Source organism: Limanda limanda, chromosome 16 (genome assembly GCF_963576545.1).
Source record: "Limanda limanda chromosome 16, fLimLim1.1, whole genome shotgun sequence".
Lineage (NCBI taxonomy): Eukaryota > Metazoa > Chordata > Actinopteri > Pleuronectiformes > Pleuronectidae > Limanda > Limanda limanda.
This window is the reverse complement of record NC_083651.1, coordinates 11418743-11443903: the sequence shown is the minus strand read 5'-3', so window position 1 is coordinate 11443903 and position 25161 is coordinate 11418743. Positions and strand designations below refer to the sequence as shown.

The window sequence follows — 25161 nt, the reverse complement described above, 5'->3', positions numbered from 1 at the left end:
GTCTTTGTAAAGCAAGTAATGAGTTCTCACCAAAAATTACTTCCGTAACTGTGAAATTGCCAAATATTGTTCGGCTTTTTGTGGTGCTAACATGGTTTCATTTATTAGCCTTATAGTTGTGCTGTGTCTCTTTTAGGCGTATGAAAACTACTCTTTTGAGGAGCTGCGTTTTGCTTCCCCCACTCCAAAGAGGTAGGTGAGGTTATGCAGAAACAAAACTCACTGACCAGCGAGTTACAGTCTGTACTTACTGATCATTTCCTTACACAGACCCAGTGAGAACATGCTGATTCGTGCCAACACTGATGGAACCTACAGCGCCAACTGGACTCCAGGAGCAGTAGGCCTCTACACAATCCACGTCACCATTGACGGCATTGAAATAGGTAAGGAAATGTAAAAGTCTGTTAGAAATAGCCTTTATTTGAACAAGATTACATCTTTTACAAAGACCCCATGCACTGTAAATTATCTTTTTGTATAGATGCTGGTATGGAGGTCGAAGTCAAAGATCCTCCCAAAGGAATGATACCCCCTGGAACTCAGATGGTGAAACCGAAGGCCGAACCTCAGCCTAGCAAGGTGAGCTTTTTCTTTACCAACAGGAGCATGAACATAAATACACAGATAAAATGCACGTGTGCTTGCACTCACCCATCATATACAACTCAACAGACCAGAAACAGTTTGTCCTCCCTTGTACCCGTTACCTTTAACAAAACTCTTTCCGTAAATGCCACATTTAACAAGAACTATCAATATAATAATTAAATAATGCAGTTCCATTAGTGCAAAAGGATTGTTACATTGCCATTTCTAATTGCACTGAGTTTCAACATTTCCGTCTGCACCTCTGTGCAGCTTTAAGTTGTTTTCACCTCCTTTTTTTGCTAGTTGGAAGAGCCAAACAAAAGCTAGTCCACAGAAAGCAATGTAGTCTGGAGGTAGGATATCGGTCTCATACAAGATGGTGGGGATCTAACATAAACCAGTGAAGAAAGTCAGACATTTAGCAAGGAAAAGAGACATGCATCTTAATAATTTCCCTTCGTAACTTGAGGAGATTCTGTAAAAGATGCTTTATTTCCTGGATACCTCCTGTTTGACCTATTTCTCATTGGCAGGTGTCACAGGAACAGAGACCACAAGACTCAAACACACTTAAACTCTCTGATCACATATGGTGATCGTCCTTGTAGGGCAGGGGTCAGCAACCTTTACGATCAAAAGAGCCTTTTTTCCCCCTCCCCCACCAAATAAAAGTAGTATGGAGCCGCAAAACATATTTGATAACACAGCTAATAAAGTTTTATATATAGTAATACTCTGTTGTGCCAGTTCACACTTGAACTAGTTCAAAGTTCAGTTCATGCAGAAGAAAATGAACTAGTTCACGTTCACGGTTCCAAAAATGAAGTAGTTCATGCTCAATTGTTCCATTTTTTTATTGGGATGATTTAGATGACAAACGTACGATCATGTTATTAGATATTAATCGATGGTGTTATGTATGTGTGTCTCTCGCTGACTGTGAGCGTCAAGTCTCGTGTTGTACCGAGCACAAAATGTTGACGATTCATTTTTCATAATGTTTAAATGCAGTCTCTTAAACTCTGGAGCGAATCATACAAACTGAAATTTACTTCATGTAGTGATCAGGTCCTGATAACTAGTGATGAGTGTTTATTAGTTAAAGTGAGATACAAACAAACTGCAGCTTCTGCTCGGATCACTGAGCAGCTGTGACCAGATAAGCTGTGTTTTCACTGTTCTTCCACAAAGTCACTGACCGGCTGCTTCACGTGAACGAGCTCTGATCTCACTGCGTGTCTCTCTGAGCGAGTGAGTGGGGCAGCGGGTTGTCGAACCTGTTCTAGGGCAATAAAAAAGTCTGCAGAAATTATTGCCATGTATTCAGATTAGTGGTTGGAAGTTACTTTTGAAATCACACATGCAAAGGGCTAATTAGCATCAAGCTAATGTTCAGCATATCGTGTGCATCATCATTTTGTAAAACACGCTTTCCCTAATGGGGAAACAAGCAACAACATCTGAAAACGCTTTAAATCTACCCTGGATATATTCCTTCTTAACGTATGCTCTATGGTTTTCAATGCACCAGTTTATATCGCTGGTGCTACTGAAAATCAAGCAGCTAAAGTTTCCTCATCTTTTGCTGTGTGTATGAGCGCACTACGCAACAACAAACTCTGTGTGGGTTAATGCACGCACTCTCCCACTGTCAACTTGTCCTGCTTCCTCTTCTTTCTCCTCCTGCTGCACTTCTTGTCTTTTTTCTTTTTTAAACCTTACTATTCTTTGCTCCTGCCGCTCACGGTCTCCATCTCCCCTCTGCCTCTCTCAGGTCCGAAAATTTGTGTCCAAGGACAGCGCAGGCCTGCGTGTGCGTAGTCACCCCTCCCTGCAGAGTGAACAGATAGGCATAGTGCATGTCAATGGCACCATCACTTTCATTGACGAGGTAATTGACTCTAGACCAGGTAGAATACAGTAGACTTAGATGGAGCACTATCCACTTTTATTCTATTTCTGTGGTTTTTCTTCTTTAAATAAATAAGTAATAACTATCACAATCAATTGTCTAGTTTATAAGGTACAAATAATTTTCTTAGCTGTGTATTATGTTATTCCATCTTTCTGTGTTGATAACACTTTCTCTCAAAGCTTATACATTTGTTGCTCTTACCTTATGTTGCTTCATAGTCTTGCAAAGTGTTCTGAGGCTTCAGGAAAGGCCTCAATGCCTGCACCATACAGCCAATGGATGAGGTGCATTTAAATTCAAAATAAAAATTCTAGCAATAATTTAACTATCACACATATACCAGTACTACACAACATTTGCATTCTCACCCTTTTGTCACAACACTTGTGACACTCTGATACCATTCAGACCTGGTGTCGACATCTGTACTGAATGATCTGATCACAGGTGAACAGCGCTAAATACAGGAATGTTAAATGCAAACGTGTCCTGTGCCACATATACTCCACTGACGTCTCTGACCTGCTACAGTTTCACAAAGAATCAAATGTAATGCGCGTCAGTGAACTTACAGTTATTTGTTTGTGACAGCTGCCAAAATATCAACACTTACTAGTACATTATAAAATCTTTTTACAGTCCTCCAATATGGCCTTTCCTGCATCCTCAGTGTGTGTGTGTGTGTGTGTGTTTGTGTGTGTGTGTGATTGACTGAGTGAGCGCCGTCCTTCCTGCTTCCACAGTAACAGGACGGCATGGCTGTGCTGTGCTCTTGTTGCTTGTTTTCCCGTAGATCCACAATGATGATGGTGTATGGCTCAGGCTCAATGATGAAACAGTAAAGAAGTATGTTCCCAGCATGAATGGGTACACTGAAGCCTGGTGCCTCTCATTTAACCAGCACCTGGGCCGGAGCCTACTGGTCCCAGCCGACGTAAGTAGAAGGCGGCCTGCTGAGCGGTCGGACTTAGTTTACTGATAGCAGAGTCTCCTGTGCTCTTCATTTGGGGAAACGCTCAGAGAGACTACCTTTGCTGGTTAATGATGATGGGTTTTCAAGGGCTTGTGTTTGGCACTCACTCCACAAATGTCTTCAAAGCATGGTGGACCGAGAGCTTAGGTTATAACCACTGGGGTGTTCTCCTGCATGAAACATCTATTGAAGCAACACTGAGTATGAGCCTTTTACTAACCCACTGTTCAGAAGAACAGCAGCTGGGAGCATGCATGCATTAATTCATGTTTGAAGGTTGAAACCATTACATGACCATTGTGTGTTTAGTTCAGTTGGACACAACACTTGTAAATGCTCACATGCCTGGGGGAGTATATTAGTGCACTGAAGTGTTCCCCTAAGCAGGAACTGACAGGTAGAGAAATGTAGTGTGGTAGAGTCCATTAGTCTGCACTGTTCAGTCTCCTTTTCTGTGTTGCCTCTCACTCCCTACTCATGAAGACCTGCACACTACAGCATGTGTTAATGAAGGATTTCTCTTGTATTTTGCTTCATGACACAAAAAACGCCATAATATGCAACAGTATCAAATAAGGAATTTGACTTGATTAAAAAAGACATGAATATTGCAGTCACAGGAAAGTATCAGAAAGAAGAGGTGATAATATCCAGGTGGTTTTCTGTCATGAAGCAATAACTGGTCCATGAAAAGTTTCAATGGGAAAATGTACCTCTACTGCTCTACAGTTCCACCTTTGCATCGGGATGCTTTAGGTGCTATAGGAGGCTTCCATGTAAGGTCTCTGTCTGAACAGCATGACACACTACATCATCCAAGCAGGGGATTTTTTTGGAAGTTTCTTCTTTAAATGTATTTGATTTGGTCGTGGATTTGGAAATAACGACCCTGTGGTTTTTAGAGTGAATCTCGAATCTTTTCTGCAACTGGGTTTTCTATATTTTATTATGCATTTGAAGTTCCTTGCGGCCTCTTTTATCACTGCTCCACAACTAACCGGCCTCTCTGACCACCAGTCAGATTCTGTCTTCTCCTCTCCACTTTCTCAAATAACCTCTGATCCTGGAAATTCCACAAGAGCCAGGCCAAAAATTTTCTTCCAAAAAAATACATGAGCAACCCCATCCTGTTTTCTCTCCATTCTCGGGTCGTCTACTGTTTCTTGACTGTCTCACAATCTGTTGCTCAGACTGTCTTTAACGCTAGCCAAGGAGTCAGGGATATCGGCCTTTTGTCGTGGACCCCCTTAACTATATTCCCACAACAGGTGAGTTGTATGAACGAGGGATAAATAGCTTGACTGCCCCATAGCTTATCATCTATTTGTTGCGCTACTTGTCCTCTTGAACCCCTTGTGACTTTTTTAGTATTTTACCACAGTGTTAATCAGGCATAAGAGGTGGAACCACAGTTGCATGGTTGTGTGTACAGTGATGATACAGTACTGAATGTCAGCGACCCCTTCTCTTGTAGACTACAACAGTATTCACATTTTAGATTTTTGAGTAATAATTGTTGGAGAGTCTGTCGCATGGGGTTGAAGATACTAATGTCCAGTCTGTTGCATGAGGCCTTGTTTGAAAAGCTTGTTTAATATAGTCCTGTATCATCGTGTGTAATAGCATGCCTCCCCTTAGAAAATAAGTGAACATTGTTCTTAATTGGTCTGTTGTGTATCGTTATGCTAACTACATTCATTCATCGTTTAATGGGAAATTTAATTATTTTTTCTAATTACTATGAGTACTTTCTTCAATTGAAACATTTACATGCATTCTTGATATTTGGGTTTTTTACTTGTAGCGGTTGAAGATGGAGGTTTATGTATGTTTTCAAGTAATTTACAAGAATTGTTTAATCATTTGAGAGGAAAATAGCTTTGCAAAATTCAACATTTTCGGAAATACGCTGATTTGCTTTTTTGATATTAGTTAGATGAGAAGAATAATACAGCAGTATGTCTCTTTGCTTAGTATAAAGACTGAAACAAAGAGAGAAAGCTAAGTTGGCTTTGTCAGACAGGGAGAAACTTAGGCTATCAGTGCCGAAAGCTTGCTGTGCAATTGTCTTGTTTATTATCCGTTCAGATCTAAAGATGTGGGTTAACAGGGATAATGTTTTAGATTTTTGGAAAATCACGATAACCCTAAGAACATTGCGCAACCAAGAAATAGCCCCACAGTTAACTACCTCCGTATTATTTACAGATTAAACAAATGTGTGTGCTCGTGTTTATTCTAAGTTTGACAGACAGGTGTAAGTGTGTTTTAAGTCTTCTCACTTAAGTTTTGGCAGGATAGTCTTTTCTCAAATGTTGAACTGTCGATTTACGACCTTGAGAACCATTCGGCATATGTCTAGGTCCCCTGGATTTTAGATTTCTTGATATGGCAAATACATTGCAATATTCAAAATATTTAAAATAAAAAGAATACAGCAATGGTTGCCTGAGCACACATGCCCTTTTACGACACCCTGTTACACTTCTAATGGTGACTTTTCATCATTATAATTCAGGACTTTTAGTTGCCTTGTCCTGGTCTGATATTTCTGCAGCCTTTTGATGATTTGTTACTCTGCTTCTAATCCATGCTCTTACCTCTTGCAGGAGGTCAGGGGCCAATCGGAGGAGAACGTTAAGGAGGTGAGCAGCTGCCCTTCCCATGAGGCCCCCATTCGGGTGCAGAACAGGGCAGGGCAGGGCGGCGGCCCGGGGCTTTATAAGGTAGTGAAGACCGGCCCCTCTGGTCACAACATCAGAAGCTGTCCGAACCTTAGGGGTATCCCCATTGGAATGTTAGTACTTGGCAACAAGGTCAAGGCCATAGGCGAGGTACGCACTCACCCCGAACAATGCAATGTGTTTTCTGTGGCTGGAGATGAATACATTAGTCTGTTTAGATCAAGTAATGTACTTATGTAGGTAGATTTGCCTTTATTCTCAGTAATTTGTTCCCTGTTTTTTCCTCAATGGATTTTGGATGTTAAGAACGTAATCTGTCTTTCTAAATAAATCTGCTGCTTCTGGGTGTGGGTGGTTGTTCTGTATCTTTCCACTTTGTGGGTTCTAATTAACTCTCGTGGCTGCTGCATTTCTGTGTGCCTCCTGACTTTACTAATTTCAGTTTGTCTATAAATCCATTGCAGTTTCAGGGTGTCATATTCAGCTGCCTCGGACTTCTCTGGGGAAGTCTGATCACAAAATGCTGGAGCCGCTCTGTGCCTTGACTCTATCTTTCTTACACCTTTGAACTATTCTCTCAATATACTTAATCTATATACTGTCTAAAATTTTGTTTGGCCTGGTGATGAGTGGAGCTTATCCTCTTTTTTTGGGATATTACCTGTCATTGGCTGCTGTGGTGTGTCATGCTGTTCATTAGGTTGTTCTGAACCTGTACTGAATGCCCTGTTTGGATCTGAGACTTTGCAGCCTGCAAAAACTAATACTTCCACCTGTGTTTGTTTTTGAAATGTTACTATTTCGGGAGGTTGAGGAAAAAACACATGCATTTACCCGTCTTAAACCTTACTAAGTTTTATATCAGTTTTTTACTGATACACAAAATCAATTTCATGTGATTTGCTGGTGTGGATGTGTCAATCAGATGAATATGTGTCATGGTTTCGTCTGTAAAGTAATAACATGGGTGTTTGGGGGTTGATAAAATGGTAGTTTTTTAATAGACATGGTGATTAAATGTGTGTGTGTGTGAGTACAGATAAAGAGCATTGTTTGTGTATCAGGTGGTCAACTCGGAGGGGACCTGGGTACAGCTGGATAAGAACAGTGTCGTGGAGTTCTGTGAGAGTGACGAAGGAGAGGCCTGGTCACTGTCCAGAGACCGCGGCGGGAACCAGTACCTTCGCCATGACGACGGTAAGCCACAGCTTGACCTCTCTTCACAACACTGCTCATAAGCTACATTTAAAAAAAAATGTTTACCCTCAATTTATGAAGTTTTTGCAAGTTAACATGATGTTATTTGCTCTTATAGAACAAGCATTGATTGAGCACGGTGCTCAGACCCCACCACCAAGCCCTTTCTCCGTTCAGGCCTTCAACAGAGCCGCGACTTCAAACGGAGCACAGGGCTTTGACTACGGCATCTCCAACAACAAAGGTGAGGTCAACTCGAGAAGTTTTTTAAATACATATCTCAATCTGCATTTCTCTTTGCCTCTAACATCACCACATCCTTTGACTCTGTTCATTTACATTTGAAGTTTTAATATCATCAGCCGTGTCAAAGCTTTTAACCGATGGTTTAGCATAACAGATGTGTTCCTCACACTTTCACTGCACACCATGCTTCTCACTGAGATTTTTCTCACAAACACTCTCATACATTATCACATTTCAATTGCACAACTAAGTCCACGTCGTAACACTACCCAGTCTATTGAAAATCACACGAGCCCCTTGGTCTATGATCTATCCAGTCTTTTTATTTATGCATGCTTTCTATTGTGTCTGCCGTCGTTATTTCATGCCGAACATGTCGTCGGTGTCAGACATACTGTATGTCTGTGTCTATGTGCATGGGACAGTCAGTCACTGTGCTTCCGCTCATCTGGAGGACTGTGGACTTTGTTTAGTCGGGTACTGGTGGATAACTCACCCTGAACACGTCTCTGTGATTTCACCCTTTACTTCATGTTGTCTTGAAATCAATCTCTTAGAAGCCATTTGATCATTCACTGTGTACTCATAATTACTGGGAACATCACTTGAATGAGCTCATCAGTTTTGCTACTCCATCAAAGATTGGCTCGCTCCAAACATGTCTGTTTGTCTTTCTGCCTGAATACTGTGCTGACGCTGTGTTGAAATTTCCTCGCTTTTGCTTGAAAAAGGAGGTTGATCTGGTGAGACAGTTTGTTATCCAAATACATCTGCCATCACAGTGCTTGCCGTCGCGGATTAAAGGCCACATTTTCACTTGGCCTTTCAAGCGTTTGGATAAAAGCCAGATACAATTTATTTTCCCTTTGTTTTACGACACTAAATTAAATCTGTGTCGGTCTTACTCCAGTCTACAGGTTGATGAAAATACACCTGAATCTGTTTGCTCCACAGAACACTAACATGCTGTTAAATACTAACTCGTATAACTAATTTTAAAATTGCAGTTGCTGCTTTTTTTATGACATAAAATTGTGACTAATAATTTCAGTGTCACTGTGGCTGCCATTAAAACAGACAGACCCTAAACGGTTACTTGACATGGAGAGATGGACATATTTAAACCCCAAACATTTGGATTTGAAGATGTACTCGTGCAGCATCAGCCTAAAATACAGGATATGGAGAGTGCTGATTTATTCCCCCCCTGTACGTAACTATGTATCTTTGCATCCTCTGGTGTGGTCACACAGAGAGATTTTTCAGAATCTGAGTAGACCCCTCTCTACCCCTCCCTCAATATATCTTTTTCTCAAATGGAGTTGTGAAATGGGAGGAGCTGCTTGTTCTTGAAGGATTTATTTCTGAAGTCCTATTTGTACGTTTTCTATCCGTTATATTCTCCCTGATTGTTGGCGTAGAAACTCTTTGAGTTTTCTGGATATTTTAACTATTTACTACCTTTGTATAATGACTATCATATTTAGTTATTCAAAGAGATTATGTATTGGTTCATTATAGCAAATGGTTAATAATATGACAGCTGACATTGCTCTGGAGAGACGTTCATATCAGAGCTTTAGCTAACTTGGAATGCTTTTTTTAAAAGCATAAATAAGATATCACAACATAGCTGCTGGATTTATCTAAAATCACATAAGAATTAAATGTAAACAAATTTTATACATCTTATGAAATGAGAAGTATTCTTCAAGTTATTTTCTGTTGCGTACACTTTAGCAGTGCATGCAAATGAATTGTGTCCTTGGTGATGGATGCTTTTTGCCAAAGTAGTCATAGTTCTATCCTTATCAGTTTTTTCTAAGTACACACAGGCGTCTATCTTTTAAGATTAAAATCAAACAATCAGATAATTCCTATAGCTGCTCACCTTCTGTTTTTCCACCATCCAGCAGAGTTTCAGTTGCCCATCACTTAATGATGTCCACAAAGAAAATGAGCACAGCTTTAACTTTCAGAACAACGGATAGCTGTATTAGCTCCTCCCATTCTGCAGATCTATTATATTACAGGAGAAGATTGGATCATTGATAGAAAAATTAACAGTGAATGACCCCCACCCCCCTTATGGAAACCTCATACCCTAGTATAAGCTGTAGTCTTTCCCCTTCCTCTGTCTCCATGTTTGCAGGTGACCGGTTGAGTGCCATACTGAATTCCATTCAGTCTGGGCCTTTCCTCTCAGCAGCTCCCTCCTCCTCCGTATTTGAGCAAGCCGCTCAACCTCCCTCCTCCTCCTCCTCCTCCCTTGTCCACAGCCCATTTGTGTTTGGACAATCCCCCTCCCAACTGTCTCAGCCACAACCACAGCTTCTGAGTAAGTCTGTCCTGCTTTCTGACAGCGCTCGCTTGCACAGGTGTAGCTCCTTTTCTTCACAGCTTTATTTTGTTTTCTGAATTTGCTCGTAGTTTTTTTTCTGGGGAGGACGAGTAGCGATGTGTGTAACATAACGGTGCAGTTATGTTCCACGATGCAGAAATATCCATAACAAGTTAAAATGTCTATTATTCAATGTTTGAATCTTGTTTATGAAAAAACAAGTGAGGTGATATTGGCTTGTTTTTTTAAAACAAGATTTTAAACTGCAATACTAGACTAATCCTCTTGTTAAAATGGATATTTTTTGCCATGTGCTGAAGTAAAAGGCTGAGATACTTATTATAATGCTTGCTTTCTTGTTCAATGGGCCTTTCCCTCCTCTTCTTTACCTTCATCGCTGCTTTATCTTTGGATCTGCATCCTTCATAATTTAAACCCCTCATTTCCTGCTTCAACCAGCCCAGAGCTTCACTGACAGAATAGTTGCCTGTTCGTCTACACTTAATATCTAAAACAGCTAATTTTGCGTACCCTCACTGTCTCACTGAATATTTCAAATAGAAAAACACAGAATCACAAACAAACAACAGAATCACAAAAAACTGTGTGCTACTTTTTCAGTCTGTAGGGCTTTCTTTCTTCCAGTCTATCTTTTCTATGTCTTGCTATTTTCTCTCTATTGTAGGATTTACTTCACCTGTTTCTGTTTCTTACGGAGATGTCATGGAGTAAAAAATCATCTTGGTGGTAACTTGTCACCTTCATGCCATAGTTGTCTTGTATCATTCACACTCTCGATATGTTTGTTAGGTAGCAGCATTACATAACTACTGGACAGATCACCATAAAACTTGGTGCGACGATGCAGTACATGTCAGGGAAGAACCCATGGAATTCAGGTGTTGATCCTGGATTTTTCCTTTTCTTTATTTAACATTGCAAGATAAGGCGTGTTCTCAAGAAATAATGCAGAGATCATCTGTATTCTGTTACTGTAGGGCAACAAATGGTCATTTCATCGATATCAGAGCATTACTATTTTGCCTACATTTACTGTAAACAATTTGCCTTTCTGACTATATTAAGATTTTGGATTTAGATACTGGAAATATTTGGGTTTTATTTTTTTAATCCCTTAAACCAATTCACAAGATAACAGAATATTGTGCCAGAAAGCTATTCATATTGAGGATGTTGAATAAAAGTTTTGGGTTCTGGAGAGCATTATAAATGTCTTTGTCGTCTTCTTCAAATTCGAGACAAACCGAATGCATCGTGCCAAAGGATGTTTCCTGCCCTCTATTAGTAGGGAGAATTTTCTTTTCCTCCATGACACCTCAGGGTTCTATCATTTATTTTTTCTTCTTTAAGTGTTCTCTCCTCGTGTCTATCAGTTTCCCTTCCCATCTATTGATTGTTCGCTCATTTTAACGTGTTGTCCTCTTTGCCTTTTTTTATCTCACCCTCTTGACTTGACCACCATTGCCTCTTTGTGCTTTCTTTCTCTTGGCGGTGGCCTTGCATTCCATGGCTTGTTTGTTTACCTGCTCCACTGTTTTCCGCTGTAGATGGTTCATCTCGCAGCCTCGCTTCTCGTGAGCATATGCACAAAAGCAGTGCGTCCGTGGCTGGGCATGGTACCGCGCTCTCATCTCTCGCTCTGAGGCAAAAGGGTGGGTAATCACAGCATGCATGCCTCCCTCAGACTGAACAGAGGGTAGGCAGGAACTCTGGAAAAAGAACCAAACACGAGTTTGTTGTACTTGAGCTTGTGAATATTAAAATTTGAGCATTAAATATTAGTGCTTAGTTTACCTTCTAAACTGTACAGAAGTCAGTATCCGATTGACATGAGTTTTAATGCTACTCATTGACTTTCAGGCAATTTTAGGAGGTTTTACAGTTACTATACAAGATGCCTGAATTCTGGTCAAGACCAAGGCTTGATCCAATTTTAGTCGGAGAGGTCCAAGAACTGGGCTGGAATTCATCTTTCATCAACTCCTCCATGGTTCACTAGCTATTCTCATCCATATCAGTTTGTCTGGTAATAGACAAAGTTGGCAGAAAAACCCAACTGCAAAACGTTTTTTTTCAGAATCAGTTGTTATTTTCACCACCCTCCACCTTTGGGACTTATCTGTCTTTCTGCCGTTCATTTCACTTGACCTTATCCTTTTAACATTACATTTTTTTCACTCAGATGTTGATTTCGCAATCTAGAGTTGCAGTAAATGGTTAAACTCTTACCACTGATGCTGCACTGTTTTGTGGTATAACAGTTAAAATTTGCAACTTATAGGTGAACGAGGAGGCCTGATGTCTGGTGCACGACCCATGTCCCCATCCTCCAAACACCGTCAGGAGAACCGCTCGCCCAAACAGGAGAGTCGGGGAAGCCGTTCATCTGAACAGAGCAGGAGCAAGACGGGTGAGGGCGGACTCTCAGCCAGCGAAGCACTCATCCTGCGCTCAGACACGGCCAAACTGAGGTCCGACTCTCACAGTCGCTCTCATTCGCCCAATCACAACACTCTGCAAGCTCTAAAGGCAGACGGGAGAAATTCAGGACTGCGGGCCGAGTCCCCAAACCCTGGCTCTCGCTCCTCTTCTCCCAAACAAAAAGTTGTATCCGCCTCAGGCAGGTTGAGTCCCTCCAATACCTCCTCCCAGCACTCATCTTCAACCCACCATGACAAGAACCTCCCACCTAAAGTGAGTCCATCTTCCAAAGCCCGACTCGACCCTCCCAGAGAGAGATCCAAATCAGACTCATACACTCTGGACCCGGACACACTCAGAAAGAAGAAAGTTCCACTTACAGAGCCACTTAGAGGCCGATCTACCTCCCCCAAACCCAAATTATCTCCTAAAGATCCAAACCAAGATGTTAGCAGTAATGCAGAGAACCGTGTTCCTTCTCCTCATGTGACCCAAGAGAACCTCCACAGTGAAGTAGTGGAGGTTTGCACCTCTAGTGCTCTCCTCTCCAACGAGGAGGGCAACGATGAGAATGTGGAGGTCAGTAACGGAGAGGATGGCTCAGGTAAGGTGCACTTTAGCATTGGCAAAGCTCCTGTGAAAGAAGAACTTGAGAGTCGCTCTTCACCTAAAGTCAGTCGCAAAACCTCCAGTCGACACACGCGCCCGAAGAAGGACAAATCTGGGCCCCTCTTTAAAGGTGAGAGCACATCGAGGGTCACAGAGCCTGCCAAACAGGCCATGTCGCCCTCTGTGGCCGAATGTGCGCGAGCAGTCTTCGCAGCATTCCTTTGGCACGAAGGTATTGTCCATGATGCCATGGCCTGCTCATCCTTCCTAAAGTTCAACCCAGACTTAACCAAAGAGCACGCCCCAATCCGCAGCTCCCTGGGAGGACAGGCTGCTGAGGAGAAGGAAAATAAGTTAAAGAACCGACACTCTTTAGAGATTTCCTCTGCACTTAACATGTTTAACATTGCTCCACACGGCCCTGACATCTCTAAAATGGGAAGCATCAACAAAAACAAGGTACTGTCCATGTTGAAGGAACCCCCATTGCCAGAGAAGTGTGAAGATGGGAAAGGGGAGGCCATTTCCTATGAGACGAGTTCTAATCCCTCTATGAGGGTTAAGTCGATATTACCGTTAACGTTGCAGCATTTGGTTGCCTTCTGGGAGGACATATCAATGGCCACCATCAAGGCTGCAACTCAGAACATGATCTTCCCCAGCCCAGGGTCCAGCGCCATCTTAAAAAAGAAGGAACACGAGAAAGACAATAAAAAGTCAAAGAAGGAGAAGAAGAAGAGGGAGAAATCCGACGTGCGTCCGAGAGGGAATCTATTTGGAGAGATGGCACAGCTTGCCATGGGTGGACCGGAGAAAGACACCATCTGCGAGCTGTGTGGGGAATCTCACCCGTATCCTGTCACCTACCACATGAGACAGGCTCATCCAGGTAGGAACCTTTTATGTTTAAGTATAAGCACAATAGCCATTTGAATAATATTTAAATATTACAATTTCACACTGCAAATTTAATTAAAGCATAAATTTAGAAAATATTTTATAAGCCTTTTTATTTGTGTTTCTGTGACAGGGTGTGGACGCTATGCAGGTGGCCAGGGCTACAACAGTATTGGCCACTTCTGTGGTGGTTGGGCCGGGAACTGTGGCGATGGAGGCATAGGAGGCAGCACCTGGTACCTGGTGTGCGATCGCTGTCGTGAAAAGTACCTAAGAGAGAAACAGACGGCTGCCAGGGAAAAGGTACCCTACTGCTGCATCAAGGTTTTGGCATTTAAATCTCTCACATCAATTTTATTTAGAAACACTGTCTGCTTTTTTTCACACCGTCTGTATGGTCTTTGCCAGGTGAAGCAGTCGAGGAAGAAACCTCTGCAAGTGAAGACCCCGAGGGTTCTGCCCACAATTGAGGCCCACCAGGTGATTCGGGCAAACGCTTTGTTCCTGCTGTCCCTGAGCAGTGCGGCCGAACCCAGCATGCTGTGCCACCACCCTCCCCGGCCCCTGCACTCGCACCTGCTTCCCAGCCTCAAGGAAGGCGTGTCGGACGAACTGCCCAATAAAATGGGCTGCCTCTACCTGCAGACACTAGCCAGGTAAATAATAGGCTGGATTTTTATAGGTAAGCAAAAAAATACAACTATTTCTTTTGATTGTGTAATGATTTGAGTCACTCTCCTTATATTCCCCAGGCAACACACAGAGAACTTTGGGTCCTACCAAGATGATAACCTCTTCCAAGATGAGATGAGGTATTTGCGCTCTACATCTGTCCCTGCACCTTATATTTCAGTCACTCCTGATGCCTGCCCCAATGTGTTTGAGGAACCTGAGAACAACATGAAATCAATGCCCCCCAGGTGAAACATCTTAATTGTGCTATTTCCTTAATTTCTTAAACTGTACTTCATTCATGTGCTAACACTAAATTCCAGATGATGCTGATTTTAATATCGGTAAAGATATTTGCATTTGAGGTTTAACAGTAGGTATCTGTCTTTGTCCCTATTGGCTCTCTATTAGTCTCGAGACCAGTCCAATCACAGACACCGACACGGCCAAGCGTACGGTGTTTCAGAGGTCTTACTCAGTCGTGGCCTCAGAGTATGACAAGCAACACTCGCCCTCTCCAGCCCGGGTCAAAGCTGTGCCCAGACGCAGGGTGCAAAGTGGTGATGCAGGTAAGCATCAATAACTTTTGAGAAATAATATCTGACTCTTAGCGTTAAATGGCATCATCTGATACATTGACTTCCTCTGCCCCCCCTTTCAGAGGTGGGCTCCTCCCTGCTTAGGCACCCGTCTCCGGAGCTCTCTCGGCTGATCTCGGCCCACGGCTCCCTCAGTAAGGGGGAGAGGAACTTCCAGTGGCCTGTGTTGGCTTTTGTTATCCAGCACCATGACCTGGAGGGCCTGGAGGTGGCCATGAGGCATGCACTGAGGAAATCGGCCTGCAGAGTGTTTGCCATGGAGGTACAGTAACAGCTATCTGGGCTGCTATATCTGTCTCAGGCTCAGAGCTCCATCATGTAGACTAAATACTAAATTTGTTTTTAATTGGACTATATAATTGTCTGTGTGTACGACTACTTGATGTGATTTACTCTTGTTGTCCTTGTCAGGCATTCAACTGGCTGCTGTGCAATGTGATCCAGACCACTTCTCTGCACGACATCCTTTGGCATTTTGTAGCATCTCTTACTCCATCGCCCTTTGAGCCAGAGGATGAGGAAGATGAGGAGAACAAGGGCAACAAAGAAATTGTGGAACAGGTAACGAGTGGTAAAAAGTCAAAAAACATGCCTGATTACCTTTAGCTTTGTTGTTGTATCTTTTAATAATGATTATCTCCATTCTGTGCTCAACAGGAAAGAGACCTTGGCGTTTGTGAACACCCTCTGTCAGATATTGTCATCGCTGGGGAAGCAGCTCATCCTCTCCCTCACACTTTCCACCGCCTTCTTCAGACCATCTCTGACCTCATGATGTCACTTCCTAGTGGCAGCTCGCTCCAGCAGATGGCACTTAGGTAGAATTTTCTAGAATGAAATTGTCCAGATTTTGAGCAACAAAAGTTTTGTTTGTGTTATGTAGCAATGTTAACGTTTGTGGATCGCTTTTTTTTTAGGTGCTGGAGTCTTAAATTCAAGCAGTCGGACCATCAGTTCCTTCACCAGAGCAACGTTTTCCATCACATCAACAATATTTTGTCCAAGTCGGATGATGGAGACAGCGAGGAGAGCTTCAACATCAGTGTGCAGTCAGGCTACGAAGCAATGAGCCAGGTAGGAAAACCACCTCACCACATTATTTCAAAACAAAAACGAATTAATTATACATCAGATTTGTGTCTTCAGTTTGTGTCTTTTTGTTATCCATCCGTCATACACTGCTCTGACGCCAATCTGTCCCTGTGTGATGATAGGATCTCTGCATGGTGACCTGTCTGAAGGATCTGACCAGTGTGGTGGACATCAAGACATCCAGTCGTCCTGCGATGATCGGCAGCCTGACAGACGGCTCCACAGAGACCTTCTGGGAATCTGGAGACGAGGACAAGAACAAAACCAAGAGCATCACCATCAGCTGTGTGAAAGGCATCAACGCCTCCAACGTGTCTGTTCATGTGGACAACTCCAGGGACATTGGGGTAAGGAGACACTGAAGTGTTTTAGGCTTAAAAACTACTTCTCAGCTATACAAGAAATGAACAGTGTGGATTTGATGATGATCATGTATTTATATGCGGTTTCTTATTTTTCTCTCCACAGAACAAAGTCACAGCAGTAACGTTCCTGTGTGGAAAAGCAATAGAGGACCTCTGCAGAATTAAACAGGTGAGTTAAGTCCGGGAACATGTGAATGGAGTATAGACTCTTTTATTTGTGCTTTATAAATGCTGTTTAAGTTTAGTGTTTGAAGTTCAGCCACTAGCATTAAAGCTGTTTTCAAAATACAAAGTGGTGTCCCTCTGCTGCTGCTTTGTCTGTTTTCTCAATTATATTGACTCTTATTAAATCAAGTGATGTAGAAACAATAGTGCATTTTATTATCAAGCTGTTTCATAAGATGCACTTTGGTTAATTTACTACTGGGACAGAGCTCTGTGAATGACCTTATGACTTTTCCCTCCAGGTTGACCTCGACTCCCGTCACATGGGCTGGGTGACCAGTGAGCTCCCTGGAGGAGATCATCATGTGATCAAAGTGGAACTGAAAGGTCCCGAAAACACCCTGAGGGTGCGGCAGGTGAAGGTTCTTGGCTGGAAAGAGGGCGAAAGCATCAAGATTCCTGGACAGATCTCAGCCAGCATGGCCCAGCAGAAGAACTGCGAGGCTGAGACCCTCAGGGTTTTCCGCCTCATCACCTCACAGGTCTGTCAAACAAATACCTGACAAGTTATTTATCTATCACACTACCTGTCTGTTTAAAAATGGAATTGCCTTTTTGGTGCTCCTGCTAATGTATTGTGTACCCTTAGGTCTTTGGGAAACTAATCTGTGGAGATGCCGAACCGACTCCAGAACAGGAGGAGAAAAATCTGCTTTCGTCGCCTGAGGGAGAAGATAAGGTCTGAATTCGGATAGTTTTACTGACCTGTCTGAATGACGTGCTTATTGGCCATTTTCCCTAATGTTTTACACTTTGCATTTCTATTATTAGGCTCCATCTGATGCAGACCTTAAGGAGCACATGGTGGGAATCATTTTCAGCAGGAGCAAACTGACCAACCTGCAGAAACAGGTAAACAAGCAGTTCCACTGTTCAATCAACAGGATGAATTATAACTTTAGCCTCTGCCCTCTTCTAACCTCACGTGTTTTCTCACCTCCAGGTGTGTGCCCACATCGTCCAGGCCATCCGCATGGAGGCCACACGTGTTAGAGAGGAGTGGGAGCACGCCATCTCCAGCAAAGAGAACGCCAACTCTCAGCCCAGTGACGATGATGCCTCCTCAGACGCCTACTGCTTTGAGCTGCTGTCCATGGTCCTGGCTCTGAGTGGCTCCAACGTGGGCCGCCAGTACCTCGCTCAGCAGCTGACACTCATGCAAGACCTGTTCTCCCTGCTGCACACGGCTTCCCCACGTGTACAGAGACAGGTGGGCAACCACACACACACACAATGTTTTCAAAGCTAAATTCATTTCGAATCACTGTCATTCTTATTGCCTGAATTTCATGGCCCGTTACTGTATTTATTGGCACATTACTGCCACCTATTGTCAATTAGTGGAACAGCATGAGACTGGCAGGAGTGATGTGATGTGTGTCCTAATGAGCACACATATTCAATTTTCAATAAACACACAAGTTTATGGAGGTCAAATAAAGAAAAATATGTCTCTGTAAATATTTAACTTGAAATTACAGCAGTGGGATTATTTTAGATGTTGTCATGAGATTAATTATTTGTTCTACTTGATTCTCAATTCTCAATGCTGATAGATGATGGCTGGTAATATGTTTAATCCTAAAAAAGCTGTGACAAATGTAATTTATATTGGCATAGAAGACAGAAAATGATCATGATTACACAATGATTAATGTGGTTTTGGAGTTCGAATTTGTTTTATAAGATCTTTTTCTATGTATACATTTAAGTAAATACCACTTGACAAAACCCAAATTAAAAGTTCTTGTTTACTCTCCGATTCTTTCTCTTCTCAGGTGACATCTTTGCTCAGAAGGGTCCTTCCAGAGGTCACACCTGTGCGACTGGCCAGCATCATCGGGGTGAAGGCTCTGCCGCCGGCAGACATCAGTGACATCATCCACTCCACAGAGAAAGGTGACTGGAACAAGCTCGGCATCCTTGACATGTTTCTGGGTTGCATCGCCAAAGCCCTCACCGTGCAGCTGAAAGCCAAAGGCACCACCATCGCTGGCACGGCTGGCATGGCTGCTGGTAAAGGGGTCACCACCGTCACGCTGCCCATGATCTTCAACTCAAGGTGCGTTTCTGCAGAGAGTCGTCACAACACAAATTCACTTGGTTTGTCACATTATTTTCTAAAAGTCTTACATTGTTCTTTCCTGTTGTCTTCAGCTACATCCGCAGGGGGGAGAGTCACTGGTGGATGAAAGGCTCCACCCCTCCTCAGATCGCAGAGATCATAATAAAGCTGGTTAAAGACATGGCAGCTGTAAGTCCATGGTGGTGTTATTGATCTATCATCTTAGTCATTTGTATTTTGTAAAATATGTTGTTAATGCTAAAAAAGTTTTTCTAATAGAGTTGTTTGTGATTTTTAGGGCCACCTTTCAGATGCTTGGTCCAGAGTCACCAAAAATGCTATAGCTGAGACCATTATAGCGCTGACTAAAATGGAGGAGGAGCATCGGTCTCCTGTACGCTGTATCGCCACCACAAGGGTATGAATACAGATTTAATCATACGAGAATATTTTCCTGTGTTAGAAATATAAATACATTTGGTAATCCGTACCTGTTCTTCCTCTTAGCTGTGGCTGGCCTTGGCATCACTGTGTGTGCTGGACCAGGACCATGTAGATCGACTGTCCTCCGGTCGCTGGATGGGCAAAGACGGACAGCAGAAGCAGATGGTGAGAATGGCCAAGAGTTTCTCTGTGAGAAAATAATTGATAGATAATCAAAGGAATGAGTAATAATCATCCTCTGCTTCTTTCCATAGCCTATGTGTGACAACCACGACGACGGAGAGACAGCAGCCATTATACTGTGTAACATGTGCGGCAACCTCTGCACCGACTGTGACCGCTTCCTCCATCTGCACCGACGCACACGCTCCCACCAGAGACAGGTCTGCTTTACTTGAATATAAATAGTGTGAAACGGATTATAGAAGGAATGTGGATTATTAACGATCAGGCTGATATTATAACTTACTTTCATGACTGCTTTCAGGTGTTCAAGGAGGAAGAGGAGGCCATAAAGGTGGATCTGCATGAAGGCTGCGGGAGAACCAAGCTCTTCTGGCTCATGGCTCTGGCTGACTCAAAGACTATGAAGGCTATGGTGGAGTTCAGAGAGCACACAGGTAACAGAGAAACCGAGATGATTAACGTATCGCTGTGAATGTAAAAACTTTCTTAAATTGCAGAATCATTCAAACAAGTATGTTCTTTCCGGACTACAAATTTCCCTCAAGCCTTACTTTTAACAGATGTACACCTATCCTGATGAATCTTAATATTTTTGTAGGTAAACCAGCCTCCAGCAGCTCTGACGCCTGCAGGTTCTGTGGAACGAGGAATGGCACTGAGTTGTCTGCAGTGGGAAGCGTCTGCTCAGACCCCGATTGTCAAGTACGCAACATCAACTTTTAACAACAAAACTTAACTAAACCTTATTGCCTGCATATCTTTGTTCCTCTTTGTAGTATCTATTAAAACTGTTGTTTTATTGAAAACTTTTTTATGTAAACAAATGCTCACAACAGAAACACATGCTTAAAGAGCAATAATAAGAAATCTACATTATTAATTCGTTTTATCGTATTTTTTTTTGATTGATTATATATATCTGTACTTAATCAAGATAGAAAAATGTTTTACCCAAGTAAAAATATAGATTTTGGTCTTCTCTTGGTGAGTGGAAAGATCGCTTGAGAATATTTATAATGAAGCATCACCACCTTGGAAATTTGAATTGCCTCAAAAATAAGTCTGGTGAATGTAACAAATAATGTATCGGGTGAAAAAACTAGAGCACAATGTAAAGTTGTGTATGTAAATTGTATATTATATAAATTAGAAATAACACAAGTTTCTCTTGTGTTCTCCTTTAGGAATACGCTAAACTGGCGTGCTGTAAGACTCATGTATGTGGTCACCCCTGTGGAGGGGTTAAAAACGAAGAGGCCTGCCTCCCATGTCTGCACGGCTGTGACAAGAGCACCGGCTGCCTGAAGCAGGACGCAGACGACATGTGTATGATCTGCTTCACAGAAGCGCTCTCTGCTGCTCCTGCAGTACAGGTACTACTGTCCATTCGATGTAAGAGTTTCGCCCCTGGATTCCGATTTGTCCTTGTTTCAACATTGTGACTCTTTGTTCTGTTTCCAGCTGGACTGCACTCACGTGTTCCACCTTCAGTGTACTCGCCGTGTTCTTGAAAATCGCTGGCTGGGACCCCGAATCACGTTCGGGTTCATGTTGTGTCCCATCTGTAAGGTAAGATGTTACCTGAGCTCGTCTGATTTAAGAGATTGATTCAGCAACAAAGAGCTTTAAAACGCTTTCCGCCACGCCTCAAAGAGGATTGAGTTCAGCTTGCTTACACTCTTTGTTGAAAAGACTCAGATGACTGTGACGCAGACCGTGACGTCTTTGTTTACTATCGTCTTTGTGAAATAACGTTGACGCATAATGTGACGCAACAGAACCAACCTAATGAACATGACCATCTGTTTGTCTTTAGAACAAAATCAATCACTCCGTAATCAAGGACCTGCTCGACCCCATCAAGGAGCTCTATGAGGATGTGAGGAGAAAGGCCCTGATGCGGCTGGAGTATGAGGGTCTGCACAAGAGTGAGGCAATAACGACACCAGGAGCGCGATTCCACAGCGACCCTGCAGGCTTTGCTATGAACAGATATGCATACTATGTCTGTTTCAAGTGCAAGAAGGTGCCGTGTGAACTAAAGATGCAAACTGTCAAGTTAGATGTTCTTGTGTAGAGAATTAATCACATCCTATTTGTCCCCCAGGCCTACTTTGGTGGAGAGGCTCGCTGTGATGCGGAGGCAGGACAGGGAGACGACTACGACCCCAGTGAGCTGATCTGTGGAGCCTGCTCAGACGTCTCCAGGGCACAGGTGGGTATTAGATGACTGCCACTTTAGAGACAAGCTGGATTCAGTGGCGACTATCTTAGCTCAGTATAAAGACTGGAAACTTAGAGCCACAGAGCCAAGCTAACCTGGCTCTGTTCAGAAGTGACAATCTCTAAAGCTTGATAGTTAACATGTCAAATGAGCTCGCTAATTAAAGGACGAGTCGTGACTTTATTGGGAGCAACTTGCTGGAACAGTTCAATGGTTTCCCAAAAATTTAACTTTTCCTTTAAAATGGTGCCAATGTGTTTTTATAAAACAAAATATAAACCCATGTTTCCTTTTTACTCTCACCAGATGTGCTCGAAGCACGGCACAGACTTCCTGGAGTATAAATGCAGGTACTGCTGCTCGGTGGCAGTTTTCTTCTGCTTTGGCACCACACACTTCTGCAACGCCTGCCACGATGACTTCCAGAGGATGACCAGTGTCCCCAAGGAGGAGCTGCCCCATTGTCCTGCAGGTACGCAATGATTCTAGTGGCTGAACTGAATATGAATTCAGTGAACATTCAGACCCTCTTGCAGACACCGAAGTCACAGTAATGTGGCACTCTTCGTGTCTTTAGCGTTTGTAATATGATCATTATCCAAGGATTTCAATCAAATCCTTTACTTGCATTGTAAATTAAGGAGGAGGAAGATGATTAGGGACAAATAAATTATAGGTATTTAATAGACCTCAAACACACTATATTGGAAATTTTTAAAGTTTTTGCAAACTGACATACAATCATTCAGACTAATTGCATTGCTCTGATAACTGAGACCATATATCCATGACCAGAACACACTCGCTAAATGTGTCGTGTGGTTTTATATGATGTTCCCCGGATTAAATGTGTTTGTAGAAATAACTGCATTTTCCCTCAGCACGACATCAAAATACTAAGGTTTATCAGGGAGGAAGAAAAACAATTTTTGATTGTTAAGAAGAGGTTGGTATTTTAGATAATTTTACAAGTGATAAAAGACCTTAGAGAGTGTATTTATCAATCGACTGTGACAATGATTTTAAGACAATGACTGATTGCAAATAACAGATTGACTTGAAAAATTATTGTTGTCGTTTCTCTCCCAGGCCCTAAAGGCAAACAGCTGGAAGGTACCGAGTGCCCTTTGCATGTGGTTCACCCGCCAACGGGGGAGGAGTTCGCCTTGGGCTGTGGGGTGTGCAGGAATGCCCACACCTTCTAAACAACACGGGACTTCAAATTGAGAACCAGTTCGTCTACTGTGATTTCTGGCTGCTGCCGAGGCTCAGCCGCAAAGCTTGGCTCTTGCTCCGTCGAGTCCCCTGGACACCGGACCAGGTTTCTGCTCGACACCAAGAGTCCTCAGGTCTGCCCCTCTACCTACATCAGTAACCGGGCCCTTCTACAAAGACAGGCTGTGGCTCCTTTGGAATTCAGAGAGACATGAATGGTGGAGGGGAAAAAAAGAACAACAGCATTTAAAAAAAGAAGATTTAAAAAAAAAAAAAGAAAAAAACTTGTGACGTGTTTGCATGCGGCCGATGTATTCCCTCGGCTTCTATAGAAGTTGCACACCTCCTGAAGTGTAACAATACAAGATTAAACATTGACTATGAAATGAATTTGCTTAAAGGCAACTGGATCAGTGTGGGGTTTAAAAAAAGGAACAGGCCCTATTCCCAGCTTCCTAACTATAAATTTAAAATATTGTTGTATGTAAACCTTTTTCGTAATCTTGTACAGTATCCTCCACTGTCAAGTGCATCGTGGGTTGACGGACAAAAAAAGCTGAGTTGGTGAGTATAGACTGTTAAAAATATTTGGGCGGAAAGTAGTGTACGATTTATCTAATCTTGTATATAACGATACTATTCAAAAATAGCTGTATTCCGAAGTTGCTACTCTTCACTTCAGTTTTGTTTGATATTCTGGGTTATGTTTTGAGCCAGAACTTTTAATGAAGTGCAATACTGGGTGTGCCTCCTATTTTGCAGCTGTTTAACCTATGGAATGTATGTCAATAAAGCCACTGTACATTTTTATACAGTAGAGAGTCGTAATTTCCCCCCCTCTTCTTCTAAATGTCAGATCTCCTATGTTGTCTAGAAATGAGGAGGAGGAGCCTGGCACCCGCAGTGAACGATGGTGGATGTAAATCCCATTTACAACTCTGTTAAAAAAAATAATGCAAAAAGAAAGTACCAAATCCTACGGTAATACAAAAACACCTCACAGTGAGACTGATTACAGCTGAATGATTTTAAGGGGGCCAGTCGTCACACCAAATACAAATTGTGCACCTGTAATGCTTTTCCCCAAGTAGGAGGCAGGGGGACTGGGGGGTCGGGTGAGGGTCCGGGGAACAGAGTGTGGAAAAAAAGCAGCTGCTGTTATATAAAAAAGCTTAATACTTGTGAATCTGCTCTGTAATATCTGTGGTGGATGGAGTTGAATGGTAATAAACCAGGTTCTCTGTTTCACGAAGTATCCACTGTGTGGTTTCTTAATGAGAGGACACATTTTCTTTCATTTAGTCACCTGCCAGCATTTGGTGTCAATGATGCTCCCAAAAACCGTGATACAAATGTCCCTAACATGCGATTCCCCAACCCACTGCTACATCTGCGCCCTCACATGATTATTTGGATCCAAGCATTTTTGAATAAGCACAGCTGCAGTAAAGGTTAGGCTATTTGTATTCGGCCAAGATGAATATAATGCACATAAAAGCACATTTGTGATATTTAGGTTTTAAAAAATATCAAAACGAAGAAAAATCGAGGTCTGAACCGAACCGTGGATTTGGAGTCAGTGCACTGTTCAGTAAATAATAGTTAATATTCAATACTTCAAATCCTTAGATAAAGCTAATGATGTCAATTACCAAAGGTTAAGCATAACTGAACTGAAAAGTGATCTAGTACTTATGTATAATCATTAGGGTAATTATCCTGAAAGTATTTAGATTTGTAGGCCTTAATTAACTTGAGGGTCACGTTGTTTAACTTTTTGTTATGGTTTATAGTCTGATTATTATCTCACGACCCCTCAGGTGTATTTTGTGTTCGCCTCATCCTCCACAAAGGGGACACTTCAGGAATTGTTTTTATACCTAAATGAGCAAGACGACATTCACACACTTCTAGGCACTTATCATTGAGGCAAAATGGTTTGGGCATGTGGGCTTTTGTCAAATAAAACAAATGTTAGTTTATCTTTATGTCATACGACTGTGGTAAAATATTACAGGCGTTTCTCAGTATTTTCTCTCTTTTCATTGATTATCAGAATCAGAAAGGATTTATTGCCAAGTAGGTTTACACCTACCTGGAATTTTCTATTGTAAAAAGGTGCATACATTTAACATAAAGCAAAAAAAACACATTAAGTACTTCACATAAGAAAGAAATA

General features: G+C 42.3%; 1 protein-coding gene across 2 annotated transcripts in view; it reads left to right on the top strand.

Annotated features, from left to right (window-relative positions):
* mycbp2 (MYC binding protein 2) overlaps positions 1-24237 on the top strand; it is a 56852-nt gene extending 32615 nt beyond the window's left edge. Inside the window, exons 46-82 of one of the 2 annotated variants that reach the window (XM_061088876.1) lie at positions 137-192; positions 271-386; positions 485-582; positions 2366-2482; positions 3300-3440; positions 6089-6313; positions 7228-7360; positions 7479-7604; positions 9759-9944; positions 12250-13887; positions 14029-14219; positions 14304-14551; positions 14648-14815; positions 14979-15136; positions 15229-15428; positions 15578-15727; positions 15824-15984; positions 16084-16240; positions 16381-16605; positions 16727-16792; positions 17091-17330; positions 17438-17527; positions 17620-17700; positions 17792-18058; positions 18627-18910; positions 19006-19102; positions 19212-19331; positions 19421-19522; positions 19612-19740; positions 19845-19977; positions 20142-20245; positions 20728-20916; positions 21005-21112; positions 21360-21569; positions 21651-21758; positions 22074-22239; positions 22857-24237. In XM_061088876.1, coding sequence (XP_060944859.1) covers positions 137-192; positions 271-386; positions 485-582; positions 2366-2482; positions 3300-3440; positions 6089-6313; positions 7228-7360; positions 7479-7604; positions 9759-9944; positions 12250-13887; positions 14029-14219; positions 14304-14551; positions 14648-14815; positions 14979-15136; positions 15229-15428; positions 15578-15727; positions 15824-15984; positions 16084-16240; positions 16381-16605; positions 16727-16792; positions 17091-17330; positions 17438-17527; positions 17620-17700; positions 17792-18058; positions 18627-18910; positions 19006-19102; positions 19212-19331; positions 19421-19522; positions 19612-19740; positions 19845-19977; positions 20142-20245; positions 20728-20916; positions 21005-21112; positions 21360-21569; positions 21651-21758; positions 22074-22239; positions 22857-22972 — 7104 coding nt within the window. In that variant the 3' untranslated portion in view covers positions 22973-24237. The remainder of the gene's footprint in view (positions 1-136; positions 193-270; positions 387-484; positions 583-2365; positions 2483-3299; positions 3441-6088; positions 6314-7227; positions 7361-7478; positions 7605-9758; positions 9945-12249; positions 13888-14028; positions 14220-14303; positions 14552-14647; positions 14816-14978; positions 15137-15228; positions 15429-15577; positions 15728-15823; positions 15985-16083; positions 16241-16380; positions 16606-16726; positions 16793-17090; positions 17331-17437; positions 17528-17619; positions 17701-17791; positions 18059-18626; positions 18911-19005; positions 19103-19211; positions 19332-19420; positions 19523-19611; positions 19741-19844; positions 19978-20141; positions 20246-20727; positions 20917-21004; positions 21113-21359; positions 21570-21650; positions 21759-22073; positions 22240-22856) is intronic. The other variant, XM_061088877.1, reaches the window with a different exon arrangement.
* The last annotated feature ends 924 nt before the right edge of the window (positions 24238-25161 follow it).